Source organism: Anolis sagrei, chromosome Y, assembly GCF_037176765.1.
Source record: "Anolis sagrei isolate rAnoSag1 chromosome Y, rAnoSag1.mat, whole genome shotgun sequence".
NCBI lineage: Eukaryota > Metazoa > Chordata > Lepidosauria > Squamata > Dactyloidae > Anolis > Anolis sagrei.
Window position 1 is genome coordinate 77,532,164 of NC_090035.1, and position 24,585 is coordinate 77,556,748.

The window sequence follows — 24,585 nt, forward strand, 5'->3', positions numbered from 1 at the left end:
GGGCAAATGTCTTCATTGTGTCTGGTTGTGATCCCCAGGTTGTGCCAGTCAGCTTTCGCATGATATTATTTCTAGCACCCACTTTTTGCTTGACGTTCAGGCAGTGCTTCTTGTAGGTCAGAGCACGGTCCAGAGTGACTCCCAAGTATTTGGGTGCGCTGCAATGCTCCAGTGGGATTCCTTCCCAGGTAATAATCCTCAGAGCTCTGGATACTTGTCTGTTCTTGAGGTGAAAAGCACATGTCTGTGTTTTAGATGCATTAGGGATCAGCTGGTTTTCCCTGTAATAGGTGATAAGAGCACCTAGAGCTTCGGAGAGCTTCTGTTCAGTCATCTCAAAGCTCCCTGCTTGAGCGGTGATGGCACGATCATCAGCATAGATGAAGCTCTCTGTCCCTTCTGGCAGTGGCTGGTCATTTGTGTAGATGTTGAACATGGATGGAGCAAGCACGCTCCCCTGAGGAAGGCCGTTCTTCTGTTTCCGCCATCTGCTTCTCTGGCCCTGGAACTCAACAAAGAAGCTCCTGTTTTGTAGCAGGTTTCCTATGAGGCGGGTGAGGTGGTCGCCCTTTGTGATATTATACATTTTTCTCAGGAGGAGGCAGAGGTGGTTCACGGTATCATAGGCTGCTGACAGGTCTATGAAGACGGCTCCTGTGATCTGCTGCCTTTCAAAGCCATCTTCTATGTGCTGAGTCAAGTTCAGCACTTGCGATGTGCAGCTTTTGCCTTTCCTGAAGCCAGCTTGCTGTGGAATCAGACAGGGTCTATTTGTTCCATAATTCTATTCAAAATAAGTCTCTCCAGAACTTTGTAAAGATGGCATAACAGGGAGATTGGTCTATAGCTTTTTGGATCATTACGGTCCTTGCCTGGCTTCAAGATGGCAATGACTCTTGCTTTCCTCCAGATTTTGGGGATCTGACAGGATGCAGTGCAGTTGTTCATCAGCTCCAGCAGCCAGAGCCTTGCTTTTGGACCAAAGTTCTTGATTTGTTCCATCCGTAGATCATCCAGGCCAGCTGCTTTGCCATTTTTACATTTATTGAGAGCCATGTCCAATTCAGTAGATGTAAAGGATTCATGAAGGTTGTTGTTCCCAGTCTTTCATTGTTTGGATATTGGTTTCTTTCCTACTTTGGTGGCAAAGTTGGGTTTCCCGTTCTTCAAGAGTTGGTGTGCTATCTGATCTGCCTTTATGTTGGCATGGGTATTAGTTTGTGAGGGGTCATTGCTCAACCGTCTCAGCAGCCTCCACGCCTTCTGGCTGCTCCTGCCCATGACGACCTCTGTGATCCGCTTCATCCACTGTAATAATAATAAATAATAATAATAGTAATAGTAGCATAATAATAAATATTAATAATTAATAACAATAATTAATATTAATTAATAGTAAGGTAAAGGTTTCCCCTGACTCTGGGACCATGGGACTCATCTCCATTCATAAGCCAAAGAGCCGGAGTTGTCCGTAGACACCTCCAAGGTCATGTGGTCTGCATGATTGCATGGAATGCCGTTATTTTCCCACAGAATTAATTAATATTAATTACTAGTAAGGTAAAGGCTTCCCCTGACTCTGGTACTCATGTGCATTCCTAAACCAAAGGGCTGGATTTGTCCGTAGACACCTCCAAGGTCATGTGGTCTGCATGATTGCATGGAACGCCGTTATTTTCCCACAGAATTAATTAATATTAATTACTAGTAAGGTAAAGGCTTCCCCTGACTCTGGTACCCTGATACTCATGTGCATTCCTAAGCCAAAGGGCCGGATTTGTCCGTAGACACCTCCAAGGTCATGTGGTCTGCATGACTGCATGGAACGCCGTTATTTTCCCACAGAAGCTGTACCTATTGATCTACTCACATTTCCATGTTTTCAAACCACTAGGTTGGCAGAAGCTGGGCCTAACAGCAGGAGCTCGCTCCACTCACCGGATTCGAACCGCCAACCTTTCGGTCAGCAAGTTCTGCACCTCAGCGGCTTAACCTGACCTCACAACCTCTGAGGATGCCTGCCATAGATGCAGGCGAAACGTCAGGAGAGAATGCTTCTGGAACATGGCCAGACAGCCTGGAAAACTCACAGCAACCCAATTATTATTATTATTATTATTATTATTATTATTATTATTATTTTATCCCCCCTTTCTCCCATCTATATTATCCAAACTGTCCCCAATGACATGACACCAAATAATGAACCTTCTCTTCCCACTCCTTTGGTTTTGTAACTTCCCAAAAGCTGGAAAAGAACCCAAAAAGCGGGCATTTCTTGGCGGCGCTTAAGCTTTGCCATGGCAGGGCTCAAAGGACTCTCCGGGGAAGGGTTTCCGGCTTCCTCAAACCATTGAGAAGTTGGCTTTGGCCATTGGCGCTCCCTGCCTTTTGCTACCTCCTTGGAAAAGGATCGGATTGGCTCACCGTTTGCAAGCGTCCAATTCATTGCAATCTTCCCCTTCTTCAGTTGATCGTCATCCTAAAGTCTTAAAAGAGATTCTTCTGCTTTTGTTTCCAAAAGGATTTCCAGATAGATAGATTTCCCCCATATTTGCAAGCAGCTGCTTCAAGGCACTTGCCGGGACCCAAAGGTGCATTCTGCACTGCAGAGTTAATGCAGTTCGACGCTATGGTATATACTGCTATGGTAGTTTTGCAACTTTTTCACTTGTATAATGTGTATAGAAAATAGAATAGAAAATAGAATAGAATATATATATATATATAAATCTGTTAGGTTGGTTCAACCGGACAGCAAAACTCCACAACCCCCCAACGAAACTTAACCAAAATTCCCATGCCCATAACACAACCCACAAGGTACAAACATATCTACTCAAAATGAAAAACAATACAACAACACACTCACAAAACGGCAAAACAACAACACTCAAAAATCCCCCAACGAAACTTAACTAAAATCCCCGTGCCCATAACACAACCCACAAGGTACAAACATATCTACTCAAAATGAAAAACAACACAGCAACACACTCACAAAACGGCAAAACAACAAAACTCAAAAATCCCCCAACGAAACTTAACCAAAATCCCCGTACCCATAACACAACCCACAAGGTATAAACATATCTACTCAAAATGAAAAACAACACAACAACACACTCACAAAACGGCAAAACAACAAAACTCAAAAATCCCCCAACGAAACTTAACTAAAATTCCTGTGCCCATAACACAACCCACAAGGTACAAACATATCTACTCAAAATGAAAAACAACACAACAATACACTCACAAAACGGCAAAACAACTGAGCATGCGCATTGGTGCCCAGCCGCAAGTTCCCTGGCGCGTGCACACAGCCTTCCGGCCAACGTTCCCTCTGCAGAAGCCATGCCCACTCCAAGCCCCGCCGCGCCGCTTCCCGCACACACACACACCCTGCCACATGCACACACACAACCCCACGCTCCATCACTCCCCCCACCACCGCACACACACACGCAACCCCACGCTCCATCACTCCCCCCGCCGCCACACACACACGCAGCCCCACGCTCCATCACTCCCCCCGCCGCACACACACACGCAACCCCACGCTCCATCACTCCCTCCGCCGCCACACACACGCAACCTCACTCCCCCCACCGCCGCACACACACACGCAACCCCACGCTCCATCACTCCCCCTGCCGCCGCACACACACACGCAACCCCACGCTCCATCACTCCCTCCGCCGCCACACACACGCAACCCCACTCCCCCCGCCGCTGCACACACACACGCAACACCATGCTCCATCACTCCCCCCACCACCGCACACACACACGCAACCCCACGCTCCATCACTCCCTCGCCGCCGCACACACACACACAACCCCACGCTCCATCACTCCCCCCGCCGCCGCACACACACACGCAACCCCACTCCCCCCGCCGCCGCACACGCACACGCAACCCCAGGCTCCATCATTCCCCCTGCCGCTGCACACACATAATAGTCCAGATATCTACCTCAACTTTGATAAGTTTTACTATAGGCCACAGCAACGCGTGGCAGGGCACAGCTAGTATATTATAATTTGTATATATCTGTGTGTTATATCTATGTATATAATAAAAGTCATTGTTTGTATGCGGAGGAAGTGCAGCAGACATAGGGCAGGGGTGTTTGTGGCAGCTTTCTGATTGGTTGCCACTGAGGTACAATTTGCATATGGTCTCTGATTGGCCAGCCTGAAAATTGCAAGACTCTGAGGTGACAAAGAGGGGAAAAGGCCTGAGGCCGTGTCAGAAAATTACCAATACAGACCAGACTTGGCACACAGAGCCTGCAAGACCCACTCTACATCCTACTGCAGTTTGGAGGAGGATGGACCATGGATGATGGGACTTGCAGTACCATCTCTCACTTTCTGAGACTGCTGTGACCCTCATCCAATGAATGATCAAGACCAAACTTGGCACGCAGAGCCCCCATGACCCACTCTACATCATGGTGTGGTTTGGCCGGGGATGGACCATGGATTATGGGACTTGCAGTACCTTTCCTCAATTCCTGAGACCACTGCAACCCTCATCTAATTACCGATAAAGACCAAACTTGGCACACTGAGTCTCCATGACACACTCTACGTCCTGGTGCGGTTTGGAGGAGGATGCACCATGGACGATGGGACTTGCAATACCTGCACTTTCTTCCTGAGACCATTACAACTGCCAGCAATGATGGATCAGGACCACAATTCACACAGAGAGCCTGCATGACCCACTCTACATCTTGGTGCGGTTTGCAAGAATTTGGAGATGGATGATGGGACTTGCAGTAACTCCACTCACTTCCTGAGACCACTGAGACCGTCGCCAATGCCTGATCAAGACCAAACTTGGCACACAGAGCCCCCATGGCCCACTCTACATCCTGGTGCACTTTCGAGGAGGACATACCATGAATGATGGGACTTCAGATACCTCCACTCACTTCCCAAGACTGCTGCAACCCTCATCTAATGACCGATCAAGACCAAACTTGGCACACAGAGCCCCCATGACCCAGTCTCCATCCCGGTGCAGTTTGGAGGAGGATGGACCACAGCTGATGGGACTTGCAGTACCTTGCCTAACTTCCTGAGACCACTGCGAGCCATATAAATAACTGATAAAGACCGACCTTGACACACAATTCCTTTCTCAAAAAACCCGGGCAGTGCCTGGTCCCCATGTTAGTATATCATAAAACTATTATAATAATAAACTATAAACTAATAAACGATTATAATGTTGTATATAAAATAAAAATAATAAACATAATTGATTGTATATATATATTATAATAAAATAAATTATTATAATTGATTATAGGTAATAAAATACTATTATAACGTATTATATATTACATTATAATAAAAAATAAACTTATAATTTATTATTATATATTTTTGTATTCTCTCTCTTTCTCTAATAATGTAATAAAAAATAAAAAGCAAGTTATAATAATACATAAATAGCTTGTATAGGAATACCCAAACTGAGTCACTGGAACAGTGGATAAGTGAAGACCTGTATATCAAGTCCTGTGGATACGGAAGGTTGTACTGTGCATATATATATAGAGAGAGAGATACAGATATCTATCTCACGTTCTTGTCTCTTTTCTTTCTTTCTTTCTTTCTCTCCGCAGTCCCTGGACGGCTTTGTGTTTGTGTTGAACCAAGAGGGAAAATTCCTTTACATCTCGGAGACGGTGTCTATTTACCTGGGGCTCTCGCAGGTAGGAGCCGTGTGTGAGCTGTGTACTAAAACCTGAATAATGCATGCGCAGAGGTTGGAAATGCAATGTATTAACCAAAAAAAGAGAGGCCCCACTCTATAGGGCCAGATGTGCAGCGCATGAGTCATGCGGACGGTCGGGTTGTGCCGAGAATCGGCAAGGAGATCGTCTGCGGCGGTTCCGAGGCGGAAGACGTGCCGTCGAGAAAAGAGAGGGGAGGGGAGAGATAATAAGACACACTTGAGGACCTGCATCTTGATGAGGGCAATTAGGGGTGGATGGGGATGGCCATCTGTCAGGAGGGCTTTGGTTGTGTTTTCCCACATGGCAAAGGTTTGGACTGCATAGCTCTTATGATTGAGAGAGAGAGAGAGAGAGAATAATCGATACATAGATAGATAGATAGATAGATAGATAGATAGATAGATAGATATGGTTGAAAGAGAGAGGATAAATAGATACGATTAAGAGATAGATGATGGATAGATAGATAGATAGATAGATAGATAGATATGATTGAAAGAGAGAGAATAGATTGATTAGTTGATTGATATGATTGAAAAAGAGAGAGAATATATAAATAGATCTGATTGAGAGAGAGAACGGATTTATAGAGAGAGAGAATAGATAGATAGATAGATAGATAGATAGATAGATAGATAGATAGATATGGTTGAGAGAGAGAATAGAATAGATAGAAAGATTTGATTGGGAGAGAATAGATAGATAGATAGATAGATAGATAGATAGGATTGAAAGAGAAAGAATTGATTGATTGATCGATTGATATGATTGAAAGAGAGAGAATATATGAATAGATAGGTTTGAGAGAGAGACCGGGTATATATAGAGAAAAAATAGATAGATAGATAGATAGATAGATAGACAGACATGATTGAAAGAGAGAATATATAAATAGATAGGATTGAGAGAGAGAACAGATATATATTGAGAGTAGATGGATAGATAGATAGATAGATAGATAGATAGATAGATAGGATTGAGAGGGAATAAATAGACAGGTAGATATGATTGAAAGAGAGAAAATAGATTGATATGACTGAAAGAGAGAATAGATATATAGATGGATGGATATTATCGAGAGAGAGACCGGATAGATAGATAGATAGATAGATAGATAGATAGATAGATAATGATTGAGAATAGATAGATAAATAGATAGATATGGTTGAGAGAGATAACAGATAGATAGATTTGATAGGGAGAGAATAGATAGATATGGTTGAGAGAAATAATAGATAGATAGATAGATAGATAGATAGATAGCTATGATTAAAAGAGAGAATAGATTGATTGATTGATTGATATGATTGAAAAAGAGAGAATATATAAATATGATTGAGAGAGCGAACTGATATATGTTGAGAGAGATTAGATAGATAGATAGATAGATAGATAGGGTTGAGAGAGAATAGATAGGTAGATATGATTGAAAGAGAGAGAATAGATAGATTGATATGACTGAAAGAGAGAATAGATGGAGATATGGATGGATGGATATTATCGAGAGAGAGACTGGATAGATAGATATGATTGAAAGAGAGAGAATAATTGATAATGATTGAAAGAGAGAGAATAGATAGATAGATAGATACTGTAGATATTATTGAGAGAGAGGTTAGATAAATATGGTTGAGAGAGAGAATAGAAAAATAGATATGATTGAGAGGGAATAGATAGATAGAAAGATAGATATGATTGAGAGAGAGAGAGAAGGATAGATAGATAGATAGATAGATAGATAGATATGATTGAGAGAGGTCACAATCAAAGCCCTCCCGACAGATGGCCATCCAGCCTATGTTTAAAAGCTTCCAGAAAAGAAGAACCCATTGGACTCCAAGGCAGACTACATTCCACTAGATTTGGCAGTCATCTAATCCAACCTCATTCTGCCAGGCAGAAAGACACAATCAAAGCCCTCCTGACAGATGGCCATCCAGCCTCTGTTTAAAAAACCCCCAGAAAAAGAAGAACCCATTGGACTCCAAGGCAGACTATATTCCTCTAGATTTGGAAGTGATTCTCAAAGGTCATCTAATTCAACCTCATTCTGCCAGGCAGAAAGTCACAATCAAAGCCCTCCCAACAGATGGCCATCCAGCCTCTGTTAAAAAACCTCCAGAAAAGAAGAACCCATTGGACTCCACTAGATTTGTAAGGGATCCCCAAAGGTTATCTAATCCAACTTCATTCTGCCAGGCAGGAAGACACCATCAAAGCCCTCCCGACAGATGGTCATCTAGCCTTGTGGAGGGAAAAAGCGAGTATAAATAAACATGATGATGATGATGATGATGATGTACCTGGCATATCTTTGCCTCCAAATGCATCTTCCCTTCTTCACCTGTCTGGTCTTAGGTCTGTTTGGCTGTTCATTTTCACCTCATCGCCAGCCTTTGCTGCATGAATAATTAATCATAGCAATTATCTGGCTACACAGGAAGCGATTGCACCGATAATTGATGATCGGAGGCTCTTCCAAGCCATGATCGATTGGTTGGAGAGGAAGAGAGGAGTGAGCCAAAGGAGGCGCATCCTTTTTGGATGTTTAGCATGGAAATGGTCGGAGATCTCCTAATTCCTAGCATGGAAAGGGTCCGGCATCTTTCTTCCTTACTCTAACAAAAAGGAAGGGATGCTCAACTCTTCCCGTGCCAGGCTTTAGAGGAAAAGACACTTTACCTTTGCAATGCCAAGCATTAAAGAAGGGAGGGGTTGCTTTTTAAATATTACTAGCTGTACCCGCCATACGTTGCTGTGGCCAATCTTCCCTCCCTCTTTCCTTCCCTCCCTCCCTTTTTTTCTTTCCTTCTCTCCTTCCTTCCTTCTCTTCCATTTCTTTCCCCCCTTTTTTCCCCCTTCCTCTTTCTCTCCTTCCTTCCTTCCCTCTTTCCTTTCCTTTTTTTCCTCTCCTTCCTTCCTTCTCTTCCTCTTCCCTTCCTTCCCCCCTTTTCTTTCCCTTCCTCCTCTTTCTCTCTTTCCTTCCCTTCTTCTTTCCTTCCCTTTTTTCTTTCCTTCTCTCCTTCCTTCCTTTTCTTCCTTTCCTTCCCCCTTTTCTTTCACTTCCTCTTTCTCTCCCTCGTTCCTTCCTTCACTCTTTCCTTCCTCCCTTCCCTTTTTTTCTTTTCTTCTCTCCTTCCTTCCTTCCTTCTCTTCCTCTTCCCTTCCTTCCCCCCTTTTCTTTTGCTTCCTCTTTCTCTTCTTCCTTCCTTCCTTCCTTCTTTCCTTCCTTCCTGTATGTATTGTAATGTATTTTTTATTTTTTGGCTTTTAAAGTCCCTTCTACTGTGTTTTACAGTGTTTTTTTTTTTTTTTTGAGTGATGGTCACTTGTTGGCCTGATCGATGTCTTGTGTCCAAATTTGGTTTCAATTCGTCCAGTGGTTTTTGAATTATGTTAATCTCACAAACTAATATTGCATTTTTATTTATATAGATTAGATTAAATGTGTATATGATTGACATATATTGTTAGTTAGGCATTGGTTTCCAGGTGGGAGGCGGTCTCAGTCGGGGCTGGCTTGATGCGCCTTCCTCTTGGCACGCTTCTCCCTCCATTCATGCCTCTTCAAATTCTGCAGCATTGCTGGTCACAGCTGACCTCCAGCTGGAGCGCTCAAGCGCCAGGGCTTCCCAGTTCTCAGTGTCTATGCCAGAGTTTTTAAGGTTGGCTTTGAGCCCATCTTTCCATCTCTTTTCCTGCCCACCAACATTCCGTTTTCCGTTCTTGAGTTCGGAATAGAGCAACTGCTTTGGGAGACATGGTCGGGCATCCGGACAACGTGGCTGTCCAGCGGAGTTGATGGAGGAGGACCATTGCTTCAATGCTGGCGGTCTTTGCTTTTTCCAGCACGCTGACATTTGTCCGCCTGTCTTCCCAAGAGATTTGCAGGATTTTCCAGAGGCAACGCTGATGGAATCGTTCCAGGAGTTGCATGTGACGTCTGTAGACAGCCCACGTCTCACAGGCGTATAGCAGGGTTGGGAGGACAATAGCTCTATAAACAAGCACCTTGTTTCCCTACGGATGTCCCGGTCCTCAAACACTCTCTGCTTCACTCGGAAAAATGCTGCACTCGCAGAGCTCAGGCGGTGTTGTATTTCAGTGTCAATGTTGACTTTGGTGGAGAGGTGGCTGCCAAGGGAGCGGAAATGGTCATATATTTATACATATATTTATACACACACACACATGGAGCCCCGATGACGCAGTGGGTTAAACCACTGAGTTGCTGAAGTTGCTGATCGAAAGGTCACAGGTTTGAATCCGGGGAGCGGGGTGAGCTCCCACTGTTAGCCCCAGCTTCTGCCAACCTAGCAGTTTGAAAACATGCAAATGAGAGTAGATCAATAGGTACCGCTCCGGCGGGAAGGTAATGGTGCTCCATGCAGTCATAGCGGCCATTTATACACCCACATACACACACATATATACACACACATATACACAGACATATATATACACTCACATACACACATGAGCCCCTGGCGCCACAGTGACTTGAGAAACTGCAAATCGCTTCTGGTGTGAGAGAATTGGCTGTCTGTAATGAGTTGCCCAGGGGATGCCCAGGTGTTTTGATGTATTGCCATCCTTGTGGGTGGCTTCTCTCATGTCCCTGTTTAATTGATTGTTTATTATATCATTGTTTTTAACTGTTGTTTAAGTCTTTTTATGATGTTGAGCATTGAATTTTGCTATTGTTAATCGCTTTGAGTCGCCCAAGGGCTGAGAAAAGTGGAATATAAATGAAGTAAGTAAATAAGTAAATAAATAAATAATGGGGAGCTGGAGCTGACAGAGGGAGCTCATCCACTCTCCCCCCGGATTCAAACCTCCGACCTGCCGGTTTTCAGTCCTGCCGGCACAAGGCTTTAACCCAATGCACCTCCGGGGGTTCCTATTTTATTATATGATTATTACTATATTATTATTATTATTTTATTATTATACTCACTTGTGCAACTGTTTAATTATTATTATTATTATCGTCATCATCTTGTGATTTTTAGGAATTTCTTAATGTTTTTACAAAAAATTAAAAGGAAATCACAAGCGGTATCTCCTTGCATTTCTGCACAACGAGACAACACAAGCAGGGCATCCATCCTGCAAAGTTTCAGAAAGTTTTGTTCATCTATTGATTTTTAGGAATTTTTTAAAAGCAATAATAAAATATTATTTTAAAGGTGTATGTTACATTATTATTACCATTACCGCTCAAGCAGGGAGCTTTGAGATGGTTGAAAAGAAGCTCTCCGAAGCTCTAGGTGCTCTTACTGCCTATTACAGGGAAAACCAGCTGATCCCTAATCCATTTTAGACATGTGCCTTTCACCTTAAGAACAGACAAGCATCCCGAGCTCTGAGGATTATTACCTGGGAAGAAATCCCACTGGAGCATTGCAGCGCACCCAAATACCTAGGAGTCACTCTGGACCGTGCTCTGACCTACAAGAAGCACTGCCTGAACATCAAGCAAAAAGTGGGCGCTAGAAACAACATCATACAAAAGCTGACTGGCACAACCTGGGGATCACAACCAGATACAGTGAAGACATCTGCCCTTGCGCTATGCTATTCTGCTGCTGAGTATGCATGCCCAGTGTGGAACACATCTCACCACGCTAAAACAGTGGATGTGGCTTTTAATGAGACATGCCGCATTATCACAGGGTGTCTGCGTCCTACACCACTGGAGAAATTGCACTGCTTAGCCGGTATTGCACCACCTGACATCTGCCGGGAAGTGGCAGCCAATAGTGAAAGGACCAAGGCAGAGACATCTCCAGCCCATCCCTTGTTTGGGTATCAGCCAGCACGTCAACGACTTAAATCAAGACATAGTTTTCTTAGATCTACAGAGACACTCGCTGGAACACCCCAGCAAGCGAGAGTCCAAAAGTGGCAGGCCCAAACCCAGCACCTCAATCCATGGGTGATACCAGATGAGAGACTCCCTCCTGGGCACACAGAAGACTGGACGACTTGGAAGGCGCTGAACAGACTGCGCTCTGGCACCACGAGATGCAGAGCCAACCTTCAGAAACGGGGCTATAAAGTGGAATCCTCGGCATGCGAGTGTGGAGAAGAGCAAACCACTGACCACCTGCTGCAATGCAACCTGAGCCCTGCCACATGCACAAGGGAGGACCTCCTTGCGGCAACACCAGAGGCACTCCAAGGGGCCAGATACTGCTCAAAGGACATTTAACCAACTACCATGTTTGCAAAATCTGTGTGTTATTTTTTCTTTTTGTTTTCAATCTGTGTGTTTGTTTTGTTCTGTTAGAATTGTAACACAATGGTATGGTTGCTGATGACACGATAAATAAATAAATAAATAATTAACATTGGAAAGGATGGGGAGGAAGGATTGGGGGGACGGACGCTCTCCTCCTTTTCAAGCAGGGTTTCTGCTCCCCGGGGCCCCCATTGACAAACCGGGGCACTTTCAACCTTTTCTCTGGTGCAAAAAAAAGAGAAGAATGAGAAAAAGAAAAAAAAAACAACGATTCGAGACCCGGAGCAAACCTGAGGCAAGGAGAAGGCAGCCTTTGATACGGCATTAAATCGTGATGGAAGAGACCTTGCCGCGGGGCATCGTCATCATCGGAGGAAGAGAGGGAGGGGACCGGTGCAAAAAAGACGAAGGGAATGCGTGTCTGTCTGTCTGTCTGTCTGCGGAGGAAGGTGACTCTCCATCCCATTTGCCAGCAAGGCAACCTCTTCCTTCCCAGACTATTCTGTGTCCTTTAATGCAGGCCTGGGCCAACTTTGGCCCTCCTTCCAGGTGTTTTGGACCCCAACTCCCAGGCCTGTAGCGAGGGGGGGGGGGTTAGGGGTTCAACCCCCCCCCCCAAAATGTTTCAGATTTTTTTTTTAAAACCTGGTTTACTCATGAATTTTAACTGGTTAACCCAATTCCCATGCTAAGTCTATGAGATGCAAAAAATCACAAGCACTATCTCAAGCAAATATTAGCAATTTATTCACACTGTCATTACTTGCAGCAGTAGCCGATGTAGTTGTTCTCATACAACTGTACCAGGAGCTCCAACTTTATTTGCTTTGTATTAAATGTTTGCTTGCAGTCCTAGGTTTCAGGGACTCTGCAGATAGGTGGCTTCTTTGGTTGCAGTCATAGGGCAAGTCACCTGTCCATCATTAAGTTTTGGTTCCGCCCCTTGCTCAGGGCAATTGGGAAGGGAAGGGAGCCATTTTTAGTTAGTCTCAGCAAGGTAAGCATATGTATAGGATGTGTGCAAGCTTCCCCTGTACAAAAACTTCAACCCTTAAGACTTTCCGGGGGAGAAAGGTCTTAAGAGTCTCCAAAGAATTTCCAGGAAAACAGCCCTAAAGACCAAAGAACTCCAGCTGGAGAATCTACTAGCCTTACTGGTAGGTCCACTCGGCGTTCGAGACGCAGTTCGACCCGGTAGCGGAGCCCACATCAGTAAGGGTTAGATTACAGTCAGCCTGGGAGAAGTTAAAACGGGGATTTTCCTTTAAAGAAGAAGTTACTGAAGACAGTTGCCTGTCCTTCGTGGGCGAGATTAGGAATTCACCAGTTGCCTAAAAGCTTGGAATCATTTGCTTAACTTTACTGAAGACAAGAGACGTTTCTGTTTGATTGTTCATTAATAAAAGACTTTGTTGTACTTCTCAAGCCATCTAAAGACTGTTTGTGGTGGAAACACAACTCCCACCATTCCTAACAGCCTCAAGCCCCTTTCTTTCTCCCGCTCAGCCGCTTAAGCATCTCTTTCATGAGGACCGGCTCCTTTAAAGGCACCAAACCCTCTGAAAACCACAAAAAACTACAACTCTCAGCCTTCCCTAGCCTTGAAAGTGCTGTAAAACCACATTAGTAAAGTAAAAGTTTCCCCTGACGTTAAGTCCAATTGTGTCCGACTTTGGGCGTCGGTGTTCATCTCTATTATTATTATTATTATTATTATTATTATTATTATTATCTATTAGGACTTATTATTTAAATAGTACAACAGCTGAGTGCTATTGCTGCTGCTAATAATAATAATAATGGGCTGCTATTAAAATAATAAAAAGCTGCTATTATTATTATTATTATTATTATTATTATTATAGGGCTACAATTAAAATAATACAAGGGCTGCTATATATTATTAGTAGTATTATTATTACTATTATACAACTACGGAGGTACTATGGAGGTGTCTGTGGACAATGACATAAGTTCCAGTGAATCCTTTGGGCCACAGAGCTGTGCCTCTGTTTGTAGTCCGTCTGTGCGATTTTCTTGCAGCAGCTGAGGATGTGATCCATGGTTTCATCAGACAATTAAAATAATACAAGGGCTGCTATATGTTGTTGTTATTATTATTATTATTATATAGCTGCTATTAAAATAATAAAAGGACTGTTATTATTATTGAGTTGCTATTAAAATAATAAGAAGCCTGTTATTAATTATTATTATTATTATTATTATTATTATTATTATTGGACTATGCAGTCATGCTGGTCACATGACCTTGGAGGTGTCTATGGACAATGCCGGCTCTTTGGCTTAGAAATGGAGATGAGCACCAACTCACATTATTATTATTATTATTATTATTATTATTATTATTATTATTATTATTACTATTATACAGGTGCTATTAAAATAATAAAAGGACCGTTATTATTATTGAGTTGCTATTAAAATAATAAAAGGCTGTTATTTATTTATTATTATTATTATTATTATTATTATTATTATTGGACTATGCAGTCATGCCAGCCACATGATCTTGGAGGTGTCTATGGACAACGCCGGCTCCAAGGTCATGTGGCCAGCATGACTGCATGGAGCACCATTACCTTCCTGCCAGAGCGGTACCTATTGTTCTACTCACATTTGCATGTTTTCGAACTGCTAAGCTGGCAGAAGCTGGGGCTAACAGCGAGAGCTCACCCTGCTCCCCAGATTCGAACCTGTGACCTTTCAGTTAGCAAGTTCAGCAGCTCAACGGTTTAACCCACTGCGCTGCCAGGGGTTCATGTTTTCAAACTGCTAGGTTGGCAGAAGCTGGGGCTAACAGCAGGAGCTCACCCCGCTCCCCAGATTCGAACCTACAACCTTTCAGTCAGCAAGTTCAGCAGCTCAGCAGCTCAGCAGTTTAACCCACTGTGCCACCAGGGGCTCATGTGTGTGTATATGTGTGTGTATGTGGGTTCAGCAGCTCAGCGGTTTAATCTGCTGCCCCACCAAGGGCTTGTGTGTATGTATATGTGTGTATATGTGTGTGTATGTGGGTTCAGCAGCTCAGCGGTTTAACCCACTGTGCCACCAGGGGCTCATGTGTGTACGTATGTGTGTGTATATGTGTGTGTATGTGGGTTCAGCAGCTCAGCGGTTTAACCCACTGCGCCACCAGGGGCTCGTGTGTATGTATGTGTGCGTATATGTGTGTGTATGTGGGTTCAGCAGCTCAGCAGTTTAACCCGCTGCCCCACCAGGGGCTTGTGTGTATGTATGTGTGTGTATATGTGTGTGTATGTGGGTTCAGCAGCTCAGCGGTTTAACCCACTGCGCCACCAGGGGCTCATGTGTGTATGTATGTGTGCGTTATGTGTGTGTAAGTGGGTTCAGCAGCTCAGCAGTTTAACCCACTGTGCCACCAGGGGCTCATGTGTGTGTATATGTGTGTGTATATGTGTGTGTATGTGGGTTCAGCAGCTCAGCGGTTTAACCCGCTGCACCACCAGGGGCTTGTGTGTTTGTATGTGTGTGTATATGTGTGTGTATGTGGGTTCAGCAGCTTAACCCACTGTGCTACCAGGGGCTCATGTGTGTATATGTGTGTGTATATGTGTGTGTATGTGGGTTCAGCAGCTCAGCGGTTTAACCCGCTGCGCCACTGTGGGCTCCATAGTACATAGTCCCATAGTACCTCCATAGTCATTATTTATTGATCTCCCCGTTATGTTAACCTGACGAGTTGACCTTTAGCGTTCAGATCCATGGATGCCGGACTCCGCATGGCAATGAGGTGCCTCCAGGTCAAAGAAGGGTCCCATTGTCATTTCCCAATTGGTTCTATCACTCCTGCCCTTGACACACCTTTGCGCTCTTGGTCTCCCAGGTAGAACTGACGGGGAGCAGCGTCTTCGATTACGTCCATCCGGGAGATCATTTGGAAGTTGCCGAACAGTTGGGTTTGAAGGCACCATCCGATCCGTGCCGCACGAGCCGCCACAAAGCCGCCGCCGCCTCTTCCTCTGGGCTGCCTGAGGCCTCCGAATCTGGTATGTCTCAATTGAAGCACACTCAGTTGTACAACTGTTCAATAATTATAATCATCATATCATCATCATTATATTATTATTATTATTATTTCATGTCAGGAGTGACTTGAGAAACTGCAAGTCGCTTCTGGTGTGAGAGAATTGGCCGTCTGCAAGGAGTTGCCCAGGGGACGCCCGGGTGTTTTGATGTTTTTACCCTCCTTGCGGGAGGCTTCTCTCGTGTCCCCGCATCGGAAGCTGGAGCTGACAGAGGGAACTCATCCCCGCTCTCCCTGGATTCGAAACTCCAACCTGCCGGTCTTCAGTCCTGAGGCACAAGGGTTTTACCCATTGCGACCCTGGGGGATCCTATTTTATTATATGAGTATTACTATATTATTATTATTACTACATTATTATTATTATTATTATTATTATTATTATTATTATTATTATTATTATAATATTAGAAAACCAAAGCGCTCTTCCAGCAGTCACCGGCCAATCCCTTTCCAATGCCAGAAATACAGCGTAATGGTGTAACATTAGAAAATGTGGACCATTTCTGCTCCCTTGGCAGCCACCTCTCCACAAAAGTCAACATTGACACTGAAATTCAAAACCGCCTGAGCTCTGCGAGTGCAGCATTTTTCCAAATGAAACAGAAAGTGTTTGAGGACCGGGACATCCGAAGGGAGACCAAGGTGCTTGTCTATAAAGCTATTGTCCTGCCAAACCTGCTCTATGCCTGCAAAACGTGGACTGTCTACAGATGTCACATGCAACTCCTGGAAAGATTCCATCAGCGCTGCCTCCAAAAAATTCTGCAAATCTTTTGGGAAGACAAGTGGGGAAATGTAAGCGTGTTGGAAGAAGCAAAGACCGCCAGCACTGAATCGATGGTCCTCCACCATCAACTCCGCTGGCCCGGCCATATTGTCCGGATGACTGACCACCGTCTCCCTAAGCAGTTGCTCTACTCCAAACTCAAGAACAGAAAACTTAATGTTTGAGGACAGGAAAAGAGATTTAAAGATGGGCTCAAAGCCAACCTTTAAAACTGTGGAATAGACACTGAGAATTGGGAAGCCCTGGCCCTTGAGCGCTCCAGCTGGAGGTCAGCTGTGACCAGCAGTGCTGCAGAATTTGAAGAGGCACGAATGGAAGGCGAAAGAGAGAAACGTGCCAAGAGGAAGGTGCATCAAGCCAACCCCAACCGGGACCACCTTCCACCTGGGAACCGATGCCCTCACTGCAGGAGAACATGCAGATCATGAATAGGGCTCCACAGTCACCTATGGACCCACCGCCATTACACTGATCCTGGAAGACTATCCTACTCCGACAACGAGGGATCGCCTAATAAGAAGATCATCATAATCTTCATCATATTTATTGATACCCTGCTTTATCAATTCCCAAAGTGGATACATACAAGGGCTGAATGAAAAGTAATGCCTCCACCTTCGTTACTTGGGTTTGGATGGGAATAGTTTGATTTATTTAGAAATAATCCTTAGAATGTGCTCTTTAACCACCGCTGTTCACTTTTCCACATAATCACCAGACAATTTGATACATATCTGCCAACGATGACCAAGTTTTCTGAAGCCTTCACAGAAGAAGTCAACTCTGTTTCCACAACGTGTCTCCCAGTTCTCTCAATGTCTTTGTCAGAAGCATAATGATATCCCCGCAGATCTTCTTTCAATATCGGGAACAGATTGAAGTCAGGCGGTGTTAAATCTGGACTGTATGGAGGATGCCGTATGGTAATGAGATCCAGTCTCTGAAGTTTCAAGTCTGTGCGCTTTCATTTCAGGCGTCAGCATCCTGGGTACCCATTGTGCACAGATCTTTCGATAGCAAAGCAATAACATGGCCCGCACGTTCTTGTGAAATGCCGATTATGCTTGAAATTTCTCTCTGAGTGATACGACAATTGTCCTGAATCAATCTGTCAACCTTTTGCTTGTGAAACTCGGTGGTTGCTGTCACGGGACGTCCAACTCTTTGTTTGTCATGCAAGTCAGATGTTCCCACCTCAACATCTTTAAACTTACTCACCCAACGATGCACAGTACTCACATCCACACAATCACCATGAATCTCCTTTGGGGTGACACCTTCTGCTGTCAAGAATTCAATGACCACACGTTGCTTAAGTCACATTGACTGACCATCTGCGCAGGGTTCCATACTTCGCATTTCAATAACACAACCGTTCAATGCTAAGGCTTCCTGCCAAAATGGAACTGTAGAGGAGAGTCTACTGAACAAGCCAGTATCTGCCGCATACCAGTAGTTATGAAGGTGGAGGCATGACTTTTCATTCAACCCCTTTCTGTCTTCCATGCAGCAAAAGCACAATCAAAAAACGCCCAGCAGACAGTCATCCAGCCTCTGCTTAATAATAATAATAATCTATATATAAATAAAAATGTAATGTTTGTTTGTGGGGTTAACATAACTCGAAAACCACTGGATGAATTGACACCAAATTTGGACACAATACCCGTATCAGGCCAACAAATGAACATCACTCATAAAACACTGGAAAACACAGTGGAAGGGACTTAAAAAGCCAAAAAATACATTACAAAGCATGTGCAAAACCACACACACACACACACACACACACATATATGCAAAAACACACATACATATACACACAAATATATACACACAAAACACATATACACAGACTGGGCCACAGCGACGCATGGCAAAGGATGGCTAATAATAATAATAATAATAATAATAATAATAATAATAATAATAACTATTATTATTATTATTATTATTATATTTTGTTTCAGGAGCAATAGAATCCTAGTGTTAGAGGGGACCTCAAAGGCCATCTAGTCCAGCCCCCTCCTGTCTTCCATATAGGAAAGGCACAATCAAAGCACTTCCGGCAGATGGCCATCCAGCCTCTGCTTAATAATAATAATAACAACAACAATAATATCTCATGAAGAAATTCAGACAATACTTAAAAAGAAATTCCCAAGGAAAGCTGAATATTACTTATTGAGAATTGTAGACATGGATATAAAGTTAGACTCAAATGAAGACGTTCTGTTTACCTACATGACTACAGGCGCTAGAATTATTTTTGCGAAATTCTGGAAGCAGAAAGAAATACCAGACAAACTCCACTGGATAAGTAAGTTGAATGAAATTAAGGATATGGACACACTAACTTTCTTACTAAAAAAGAATAGTGGTACTCCACCCAAACAGACAGATTGGTCAATAATAGATGACTACATTGAAACGAGATACAAGAAGTTATAATTGTGCTGTGGATACAAAGAAGATATAAATTGGAATCATATATAAGACATAGATCAAAAGAAGGGACTATACGGGCAGAATCAGAAGGAAGTCCAATCTTTTTTTTCAATTTTTCAATTTTTCAATTTTTAATTTTTTTTTCATTTTTGTTTTTTGATGGTGGGGGTTTATTTTTATTTTTTCTTTTCTTTTCACTCTTTTTTCTTAAAATTTCCCACTTTTCTATCTTCTTGAATTATTCTCCCTCTTTCGCTGTAAAAATTATTTTTAAAAAAATAATAATAATAGTGTCAGGAGCAATAGAATCCTAGTGTAAGAAGGGACCCCAAAGGCCATCTAGTCCAGCCCCTCCTGTCTTCCATACAGGAAAGGGACAATCAAAGCACCTCCGGCAGATGGCTATCCAGCCTCTGCTTAATAATAATAATAATAATAATAATAATAATAATAATAATAATAATTTGTTTCAGGAGCAATAGAGTCCTAGTGTTAGAAGGGACCCCAAAGGCCATCTAGTCCAGCCCCCTCCTGTCTTCCATACAGGAAAGGGACAATCAAAGCACCCCCAACAGATGGCCGTCCAGCCTTTTTTTCCATCTCACGATCCTTTGGCTCGTCCCTTGTTTACAAAAGGGTTAAAGAGCGCTTCCATGCCCAGAAGCAGTCTACACCTCCCTCCCCGTTATGTGGATGTGCCAAATCCCCCCAAAAGTAAGGGGTCAGCTCCCTTCGTATGCCGTTTGTAGGTCTCCCAAAGGGATGGCCTATGGATGCTGGAACGGAAGATCCTGACCCTTTCCTGGGGTCTATCCGGCTTCCTCCAAGTATTTCCCTGTGTTCTTAGCTGAGCAGGCTCTGGGCACAATGCTTATCTTGCATTCCCTTTCACTGCCGGAGCGTCGGACATAAATCTTTCACAAGTCCCCCAGATAAAAGCCAGGCAGGCCGGGATCTCAAATGAGAGGAAAGGAAGGGTCGAGCCGAGATTCCCTTTCATTCCTCGCCTTATATTTGCTCATCTGGACGGGAGGAAGAGGAAGGGATGATGAAGACCCCAAGGAGATGCCTATATTGGCACTGGGTCGGTTTCAGGAAAAGCAGAGACTTGGAAGCTAGGTCCTCTGCGGCTGTAAAACGCACCCCAAAAGTGCAGATGAGACATACTCCTTGAGTAAGGAGGGACTGAGTATAAAAAAATAATAATATAGTCATAATCCTATAATAAAATAATAATGATATCATGATGATAATATGATAATAATAATAATTGAACAGTTGTACAACTGAGTATAATAAAATAATACTTACTTAGGCGATCCCTCGTAGTCCAAGGATGATGGTCCTCCAAGGTCGGTGTTCTGTCCGTGGGTCCGTAGATGACTATGGAGCCCTATTCTTGATCTGCATCTTAGTATCTTGGTGGTGGGTTCGTAGGTAACAGTGAAGCCCTATTCTTCATCCACATATTTGAAGAATAGGGCTCCACTGCTACCTACGAGGGCAATGGTTGGAAGGTGGTTCCGTTCAGGGTTGCCTTCCTCTTGGCATGTTTCTCTCACACCAAAAGCTACTTGCAGTTTCTCAAGTCGCTCCTGACACGGACAAAAAAATCCTTGGTCAGGAGTGCTTGCCAAGGCTCAACCTCATCTTTCTCCCTTTCCATCCCACCTTGCAGGGATGAAAGCAGGGATATGGAGAAGAAATGGGGTTTCTTTCTTCAAATTGTGATACGTCGTTTGCTTTTGGGTCCTAGATCTCCCCGGTCCAAGGTTTGCAGAAGCCGATGCCTTGGAGCGCTCCTTCTTCGTCCGCCTGAAGTCCACCTTGACCAAGAGAGGACTCCATGTCAAAACATCGGGATATAAGGTGAGAGGAGTTGTTGTTGGTTGCATATGGAGCTGTCCATTCCTATCGTTCAACCAAATGCAACGAAGGCATCCCTCTTCCCAAATACCTGTCCCTACCTGTGATGCCTCCTCCTCATTTTCTCAGGTGATCCACGTGACAGGGCGCCTCCGCCCGCGCCTGCCATCCTTCTCGCATTCGCACTCTGGTCCGCGCACGATGGGCCTGGTGGCGCTGGGACACACGCTGCCTCCTTCCACCCTCAGCGAGGTGCGCATCGAGTGCCACATGTTCGTCTTCCGGGTCAACATGGACCTCCAGATCGTCTACTGTGAGAGCAGGTGGGTTGTGGCCTCCACGCCGATTGCAACTTTAGAGTTCAGGCATGGACCAACTTGGGCCCTCCGGGTGTTTTGGACTCCAACTCTCACAATTCCTAACAGCCTACTGGCTCTTGGGAATTGTGGGAGTCAGAGTCCAAAACACCTGGAGGGCCAAAGTTGGCCCATGCCTGGTTTAGAAGTAAGTAGTATATGTTGGATGCCACCTTAGATTTACGTATTGAGCTGTTAGCCAAAAAGCCCAATTTCATTCTCATACACACACACACACACACACACACACACACACAAAACAAAAGGTGTTGTTCCAGTATTTTCCTGGACCAAAATAAGTTTGCGATTATGTTTTAACACGTTTTCTCTTTCTTTCCAAACCTACTACATAATACAAAACACTCAGGCAATAGCAGTAAGGGAGGAAGGAAGGAGCAAGAGGGGAGGGAGGAATGAAGGAAAGAAAGGGAGGGAGGGGAGTAGGGAAGGGGGAGGGAAGGAAAGGAGGAAGGAAGGAAGGAAGGAAGGAAGGAAGGAAGGAAGGAAGGAAGGAAAGAAGCAAGGACGGGAAGAAGAATGGATAGAAGGAAGGGAGGAAGGAAAAATGATGAAGAGAGTGAAGGAAGGAGGGAAGGAAGGAAGGAAGGAAGGAAGGAAGGAAGGAAGGAAGGAAAAAAGCATGGAAGGGAAGAAGGAAGGGAAGGAAGGGAGGAAGGAGAGAAAGATGAAGGGAGTGAAGGAAAGAGGGAGGGGAGGGAGGAGGGGAGGGAGGAGGGAAGTTGGGGAGTGAAGAAAGGAGGGAGGGGAGTAGGGAAGGGGGAGGGAGGGAGGAAGGGAAGGAGGAAGGAAGGGAGGAAGGAAGGAAGGAGGGAGGGAAAGAAAGAAGGGAGGAAAGAAAGAAAGAAAGAAGCAAGGAAGGGAAGAAGAAGATAGGGAAGGGAGGGAGGAAGGAAGGAGAAAAAGATGAAGGGAGTGAAGGAAGGAGGGAGGGTAGGGAGGAAGAAGGGAAGTTAGGGAGTGAAGAAAGGAGGGAGGGGAGTAGGGAAGGGGGAGGGAGGAAGGCAGGAAAGAAGGAGGGAAGGAGAGAAAGGAGGTGGGAAGGGAGGGAGGAAAAAAGGAAGGAAAATAAATAAAGGAAGGAAGGAAGGAAGAAAGAAGCAAGAAACGGAAAAAGAAAGGGAGGGAGGAATGGCGGAAGGAAAGAAAAAGATGATGAGTGAAGGAAGGAAGGAAGGAAGGAAGGAAGGAGGAAGGAAGGAAGGAAGGAAGGAAGGAAGGAAGGAAGGAAAGAAAGAAGGGGGAGGTGATGAAGGAAAAATGAGGAGAGAAAGAAGGAAGGAAAGAAGGAAGGAGGGAGGGAAGGAAAGAAGGGATGGAGGGAGGGAAGAACAAGGGAGGGAAGGAAGGAAGGAAGAAGGAGAGAAAGGTGAAGGGAGTGAGGGAAGGGATGAAGGAAAAGAAAGAGGGAAAGAAGGAAAGAAGGAGGGAAGGAAGGAATAAAAGATGGAAGGAGGATGGGGGAAAAAGGAAGAAAGAAAGGAGGGAAGGAAGTAAAGAAGGATTACAGTCCTTCCTTTCTTCTTTCTTTCCTTCCCTCCTTTAAGGTTCCATGAGAAAGAAAAGTCTTCTGAAGGGTTCCATGGCCAAAAAAAAGTTTGGAAACTGCTGGCCTTCGGTGTGATTCTGTGGTCTACTTTTCTATAGTTTCTTTAAAAGAATGTATGGGATTGTTGGGTTAGTAGAGGGGAACCTCCATCGATCTCTCCCAATGACTTTTCCAGTTTCCTTCCTCTTTTTATTTCAGGATCAGCAACTATATGGACTTGTGTTCTTCGGAGCTGGTGGGCAAAAGCTGTTACCGCTTCATTCACGGCGAGGACGTGGAAGCCATCCGCCAAAGCCACCTGGACTGTAGGTTGCCCTCCTCATCATGTTCATAACCTTTCATAGCGGGGTAGATGATGACGATGATGATGATTATTATTATGATGTTGCCTTTTGCCTTCCAGTGTTGACCAAGGGGCAGGTGGTGACCCAGTATTACCGCTGGCTGCAGAAGAACGGCGGCTTCGTTTGGATCCAGTCCTGCGCCACCATTTCGGTCAACGTCAAGAACCCGAGTGAGAAGAACATGGTTTGGGTGAACTACATCCTCAGGTGAGGCCGTCCGTTTCTTTTCCATAGGCTTCGTACTTTATTTATATTTATCGTGTCAGTGCAACCAGTCGATTACATTACATTTCTAACAGAACAAAGCAAAAAGAACAGACAAAATACAGAATTGTGAGTTTGGTAGTTGATTAAATGTCCTTTGACCAGTATCTGGCCCCTTGGAGTGCCTCTGGTGTTGCTGCAAGAAGGTCCTCCATTGTGCATGTGGCAGGGCTCAGGTTGCATTGCAGCAGGTGGTCAGTGGTTTGCTCCTTTCCACACTCGCATGTCGAGGATTCCACTTTGTGGCCCCATTTCTGAAGGTTGGCTCTGCATCTCGTGGTGCCAGAGCGCAGTCTGTTCAGCGCCTTCCAAGTTGCCCAGTCTTCTGTGTGCCCAGGAGGGAGTCTCTCATTTGGTATCAGCCATTGGTTGAGGTTCTGGGTTTGAGCCTGCCACTTTTGGACTCTCGCTTGCTGAGGTGTTCCGGCGAGTGTCTCCGTAGATCTTAGAAAACTATTTCTAGATTTAAGTCGTTGACGTGCTGGCTGATACCCAAACAGGGGATGAGCTGGAGATGTCCCTGCCGTGGTCCTTTCACTATTGGCTGCTACTTCCCGGCGGATGTCAGGTGGTGCAATACTGGCTAAGCAGTGTAATTTCTCCAGTGGTGTAGGGCGCAGACACCCCGTGATAATGCGGCATGTCTCATTAAGAGCCACATCCACTGTTTTAGCGTGGGGAGATGTGTTCCACACTGGGCATGCATACTCAGCAGCAGAGTAGCACAGCGCAAGGGCAGATGTCTTCACTGTGTCTGGTTGTGATCCCCAGGTTGTGCCAGTCAGCTTTCGTATGATATTGTTTCTAGCACTCACTTTTTGCTTGATGTTCAGGCAGTGCTTCTTGTAGGTCAGAGCACGGTCCAGAGTGACTCCCAG

At 44.5% G+C, this 24,585-nt stretch overlaps 1 protein-coding gene across 1 annotated transcript in view; it reads left to right on the top strand.

Annotated features, from left to right (window-relative positions):
- The window catches only part of LOC137095513 (neuronal PAS domain-containing protein 3-like), a 92,073-nt gene that overhangs the window by 48,411 nt on the left and 19,077 nt on the right, over positions 1–24,585 (top strand). Inside the window, exons 4-9 of the mRNA XM_067462267.1 lie at positions 5,646–5,735; positions 15,872–16,034; positions 21,067–21,179; positions 21,306–21,499; positions 23,298–23,404; positions 23,503–23,650. Of these exons, the coding sequence (XP_067318368.1) occupies positions 5,646–5,735; positions 15,872–16,034; positions 21,067–21,179; positions 21,306–21,499; positions 23,298–23,404; positions 23,503–23,650 (815 nt within the window). The remainder of the gene's footprint in view (positions 1–5,645; positions 5,736–15,871; positions 16,035–21,066; positions 21,180–21,305; positions 21,500–23,297; positions 23,405–23,502; positions 23,651–24,585) is intronic.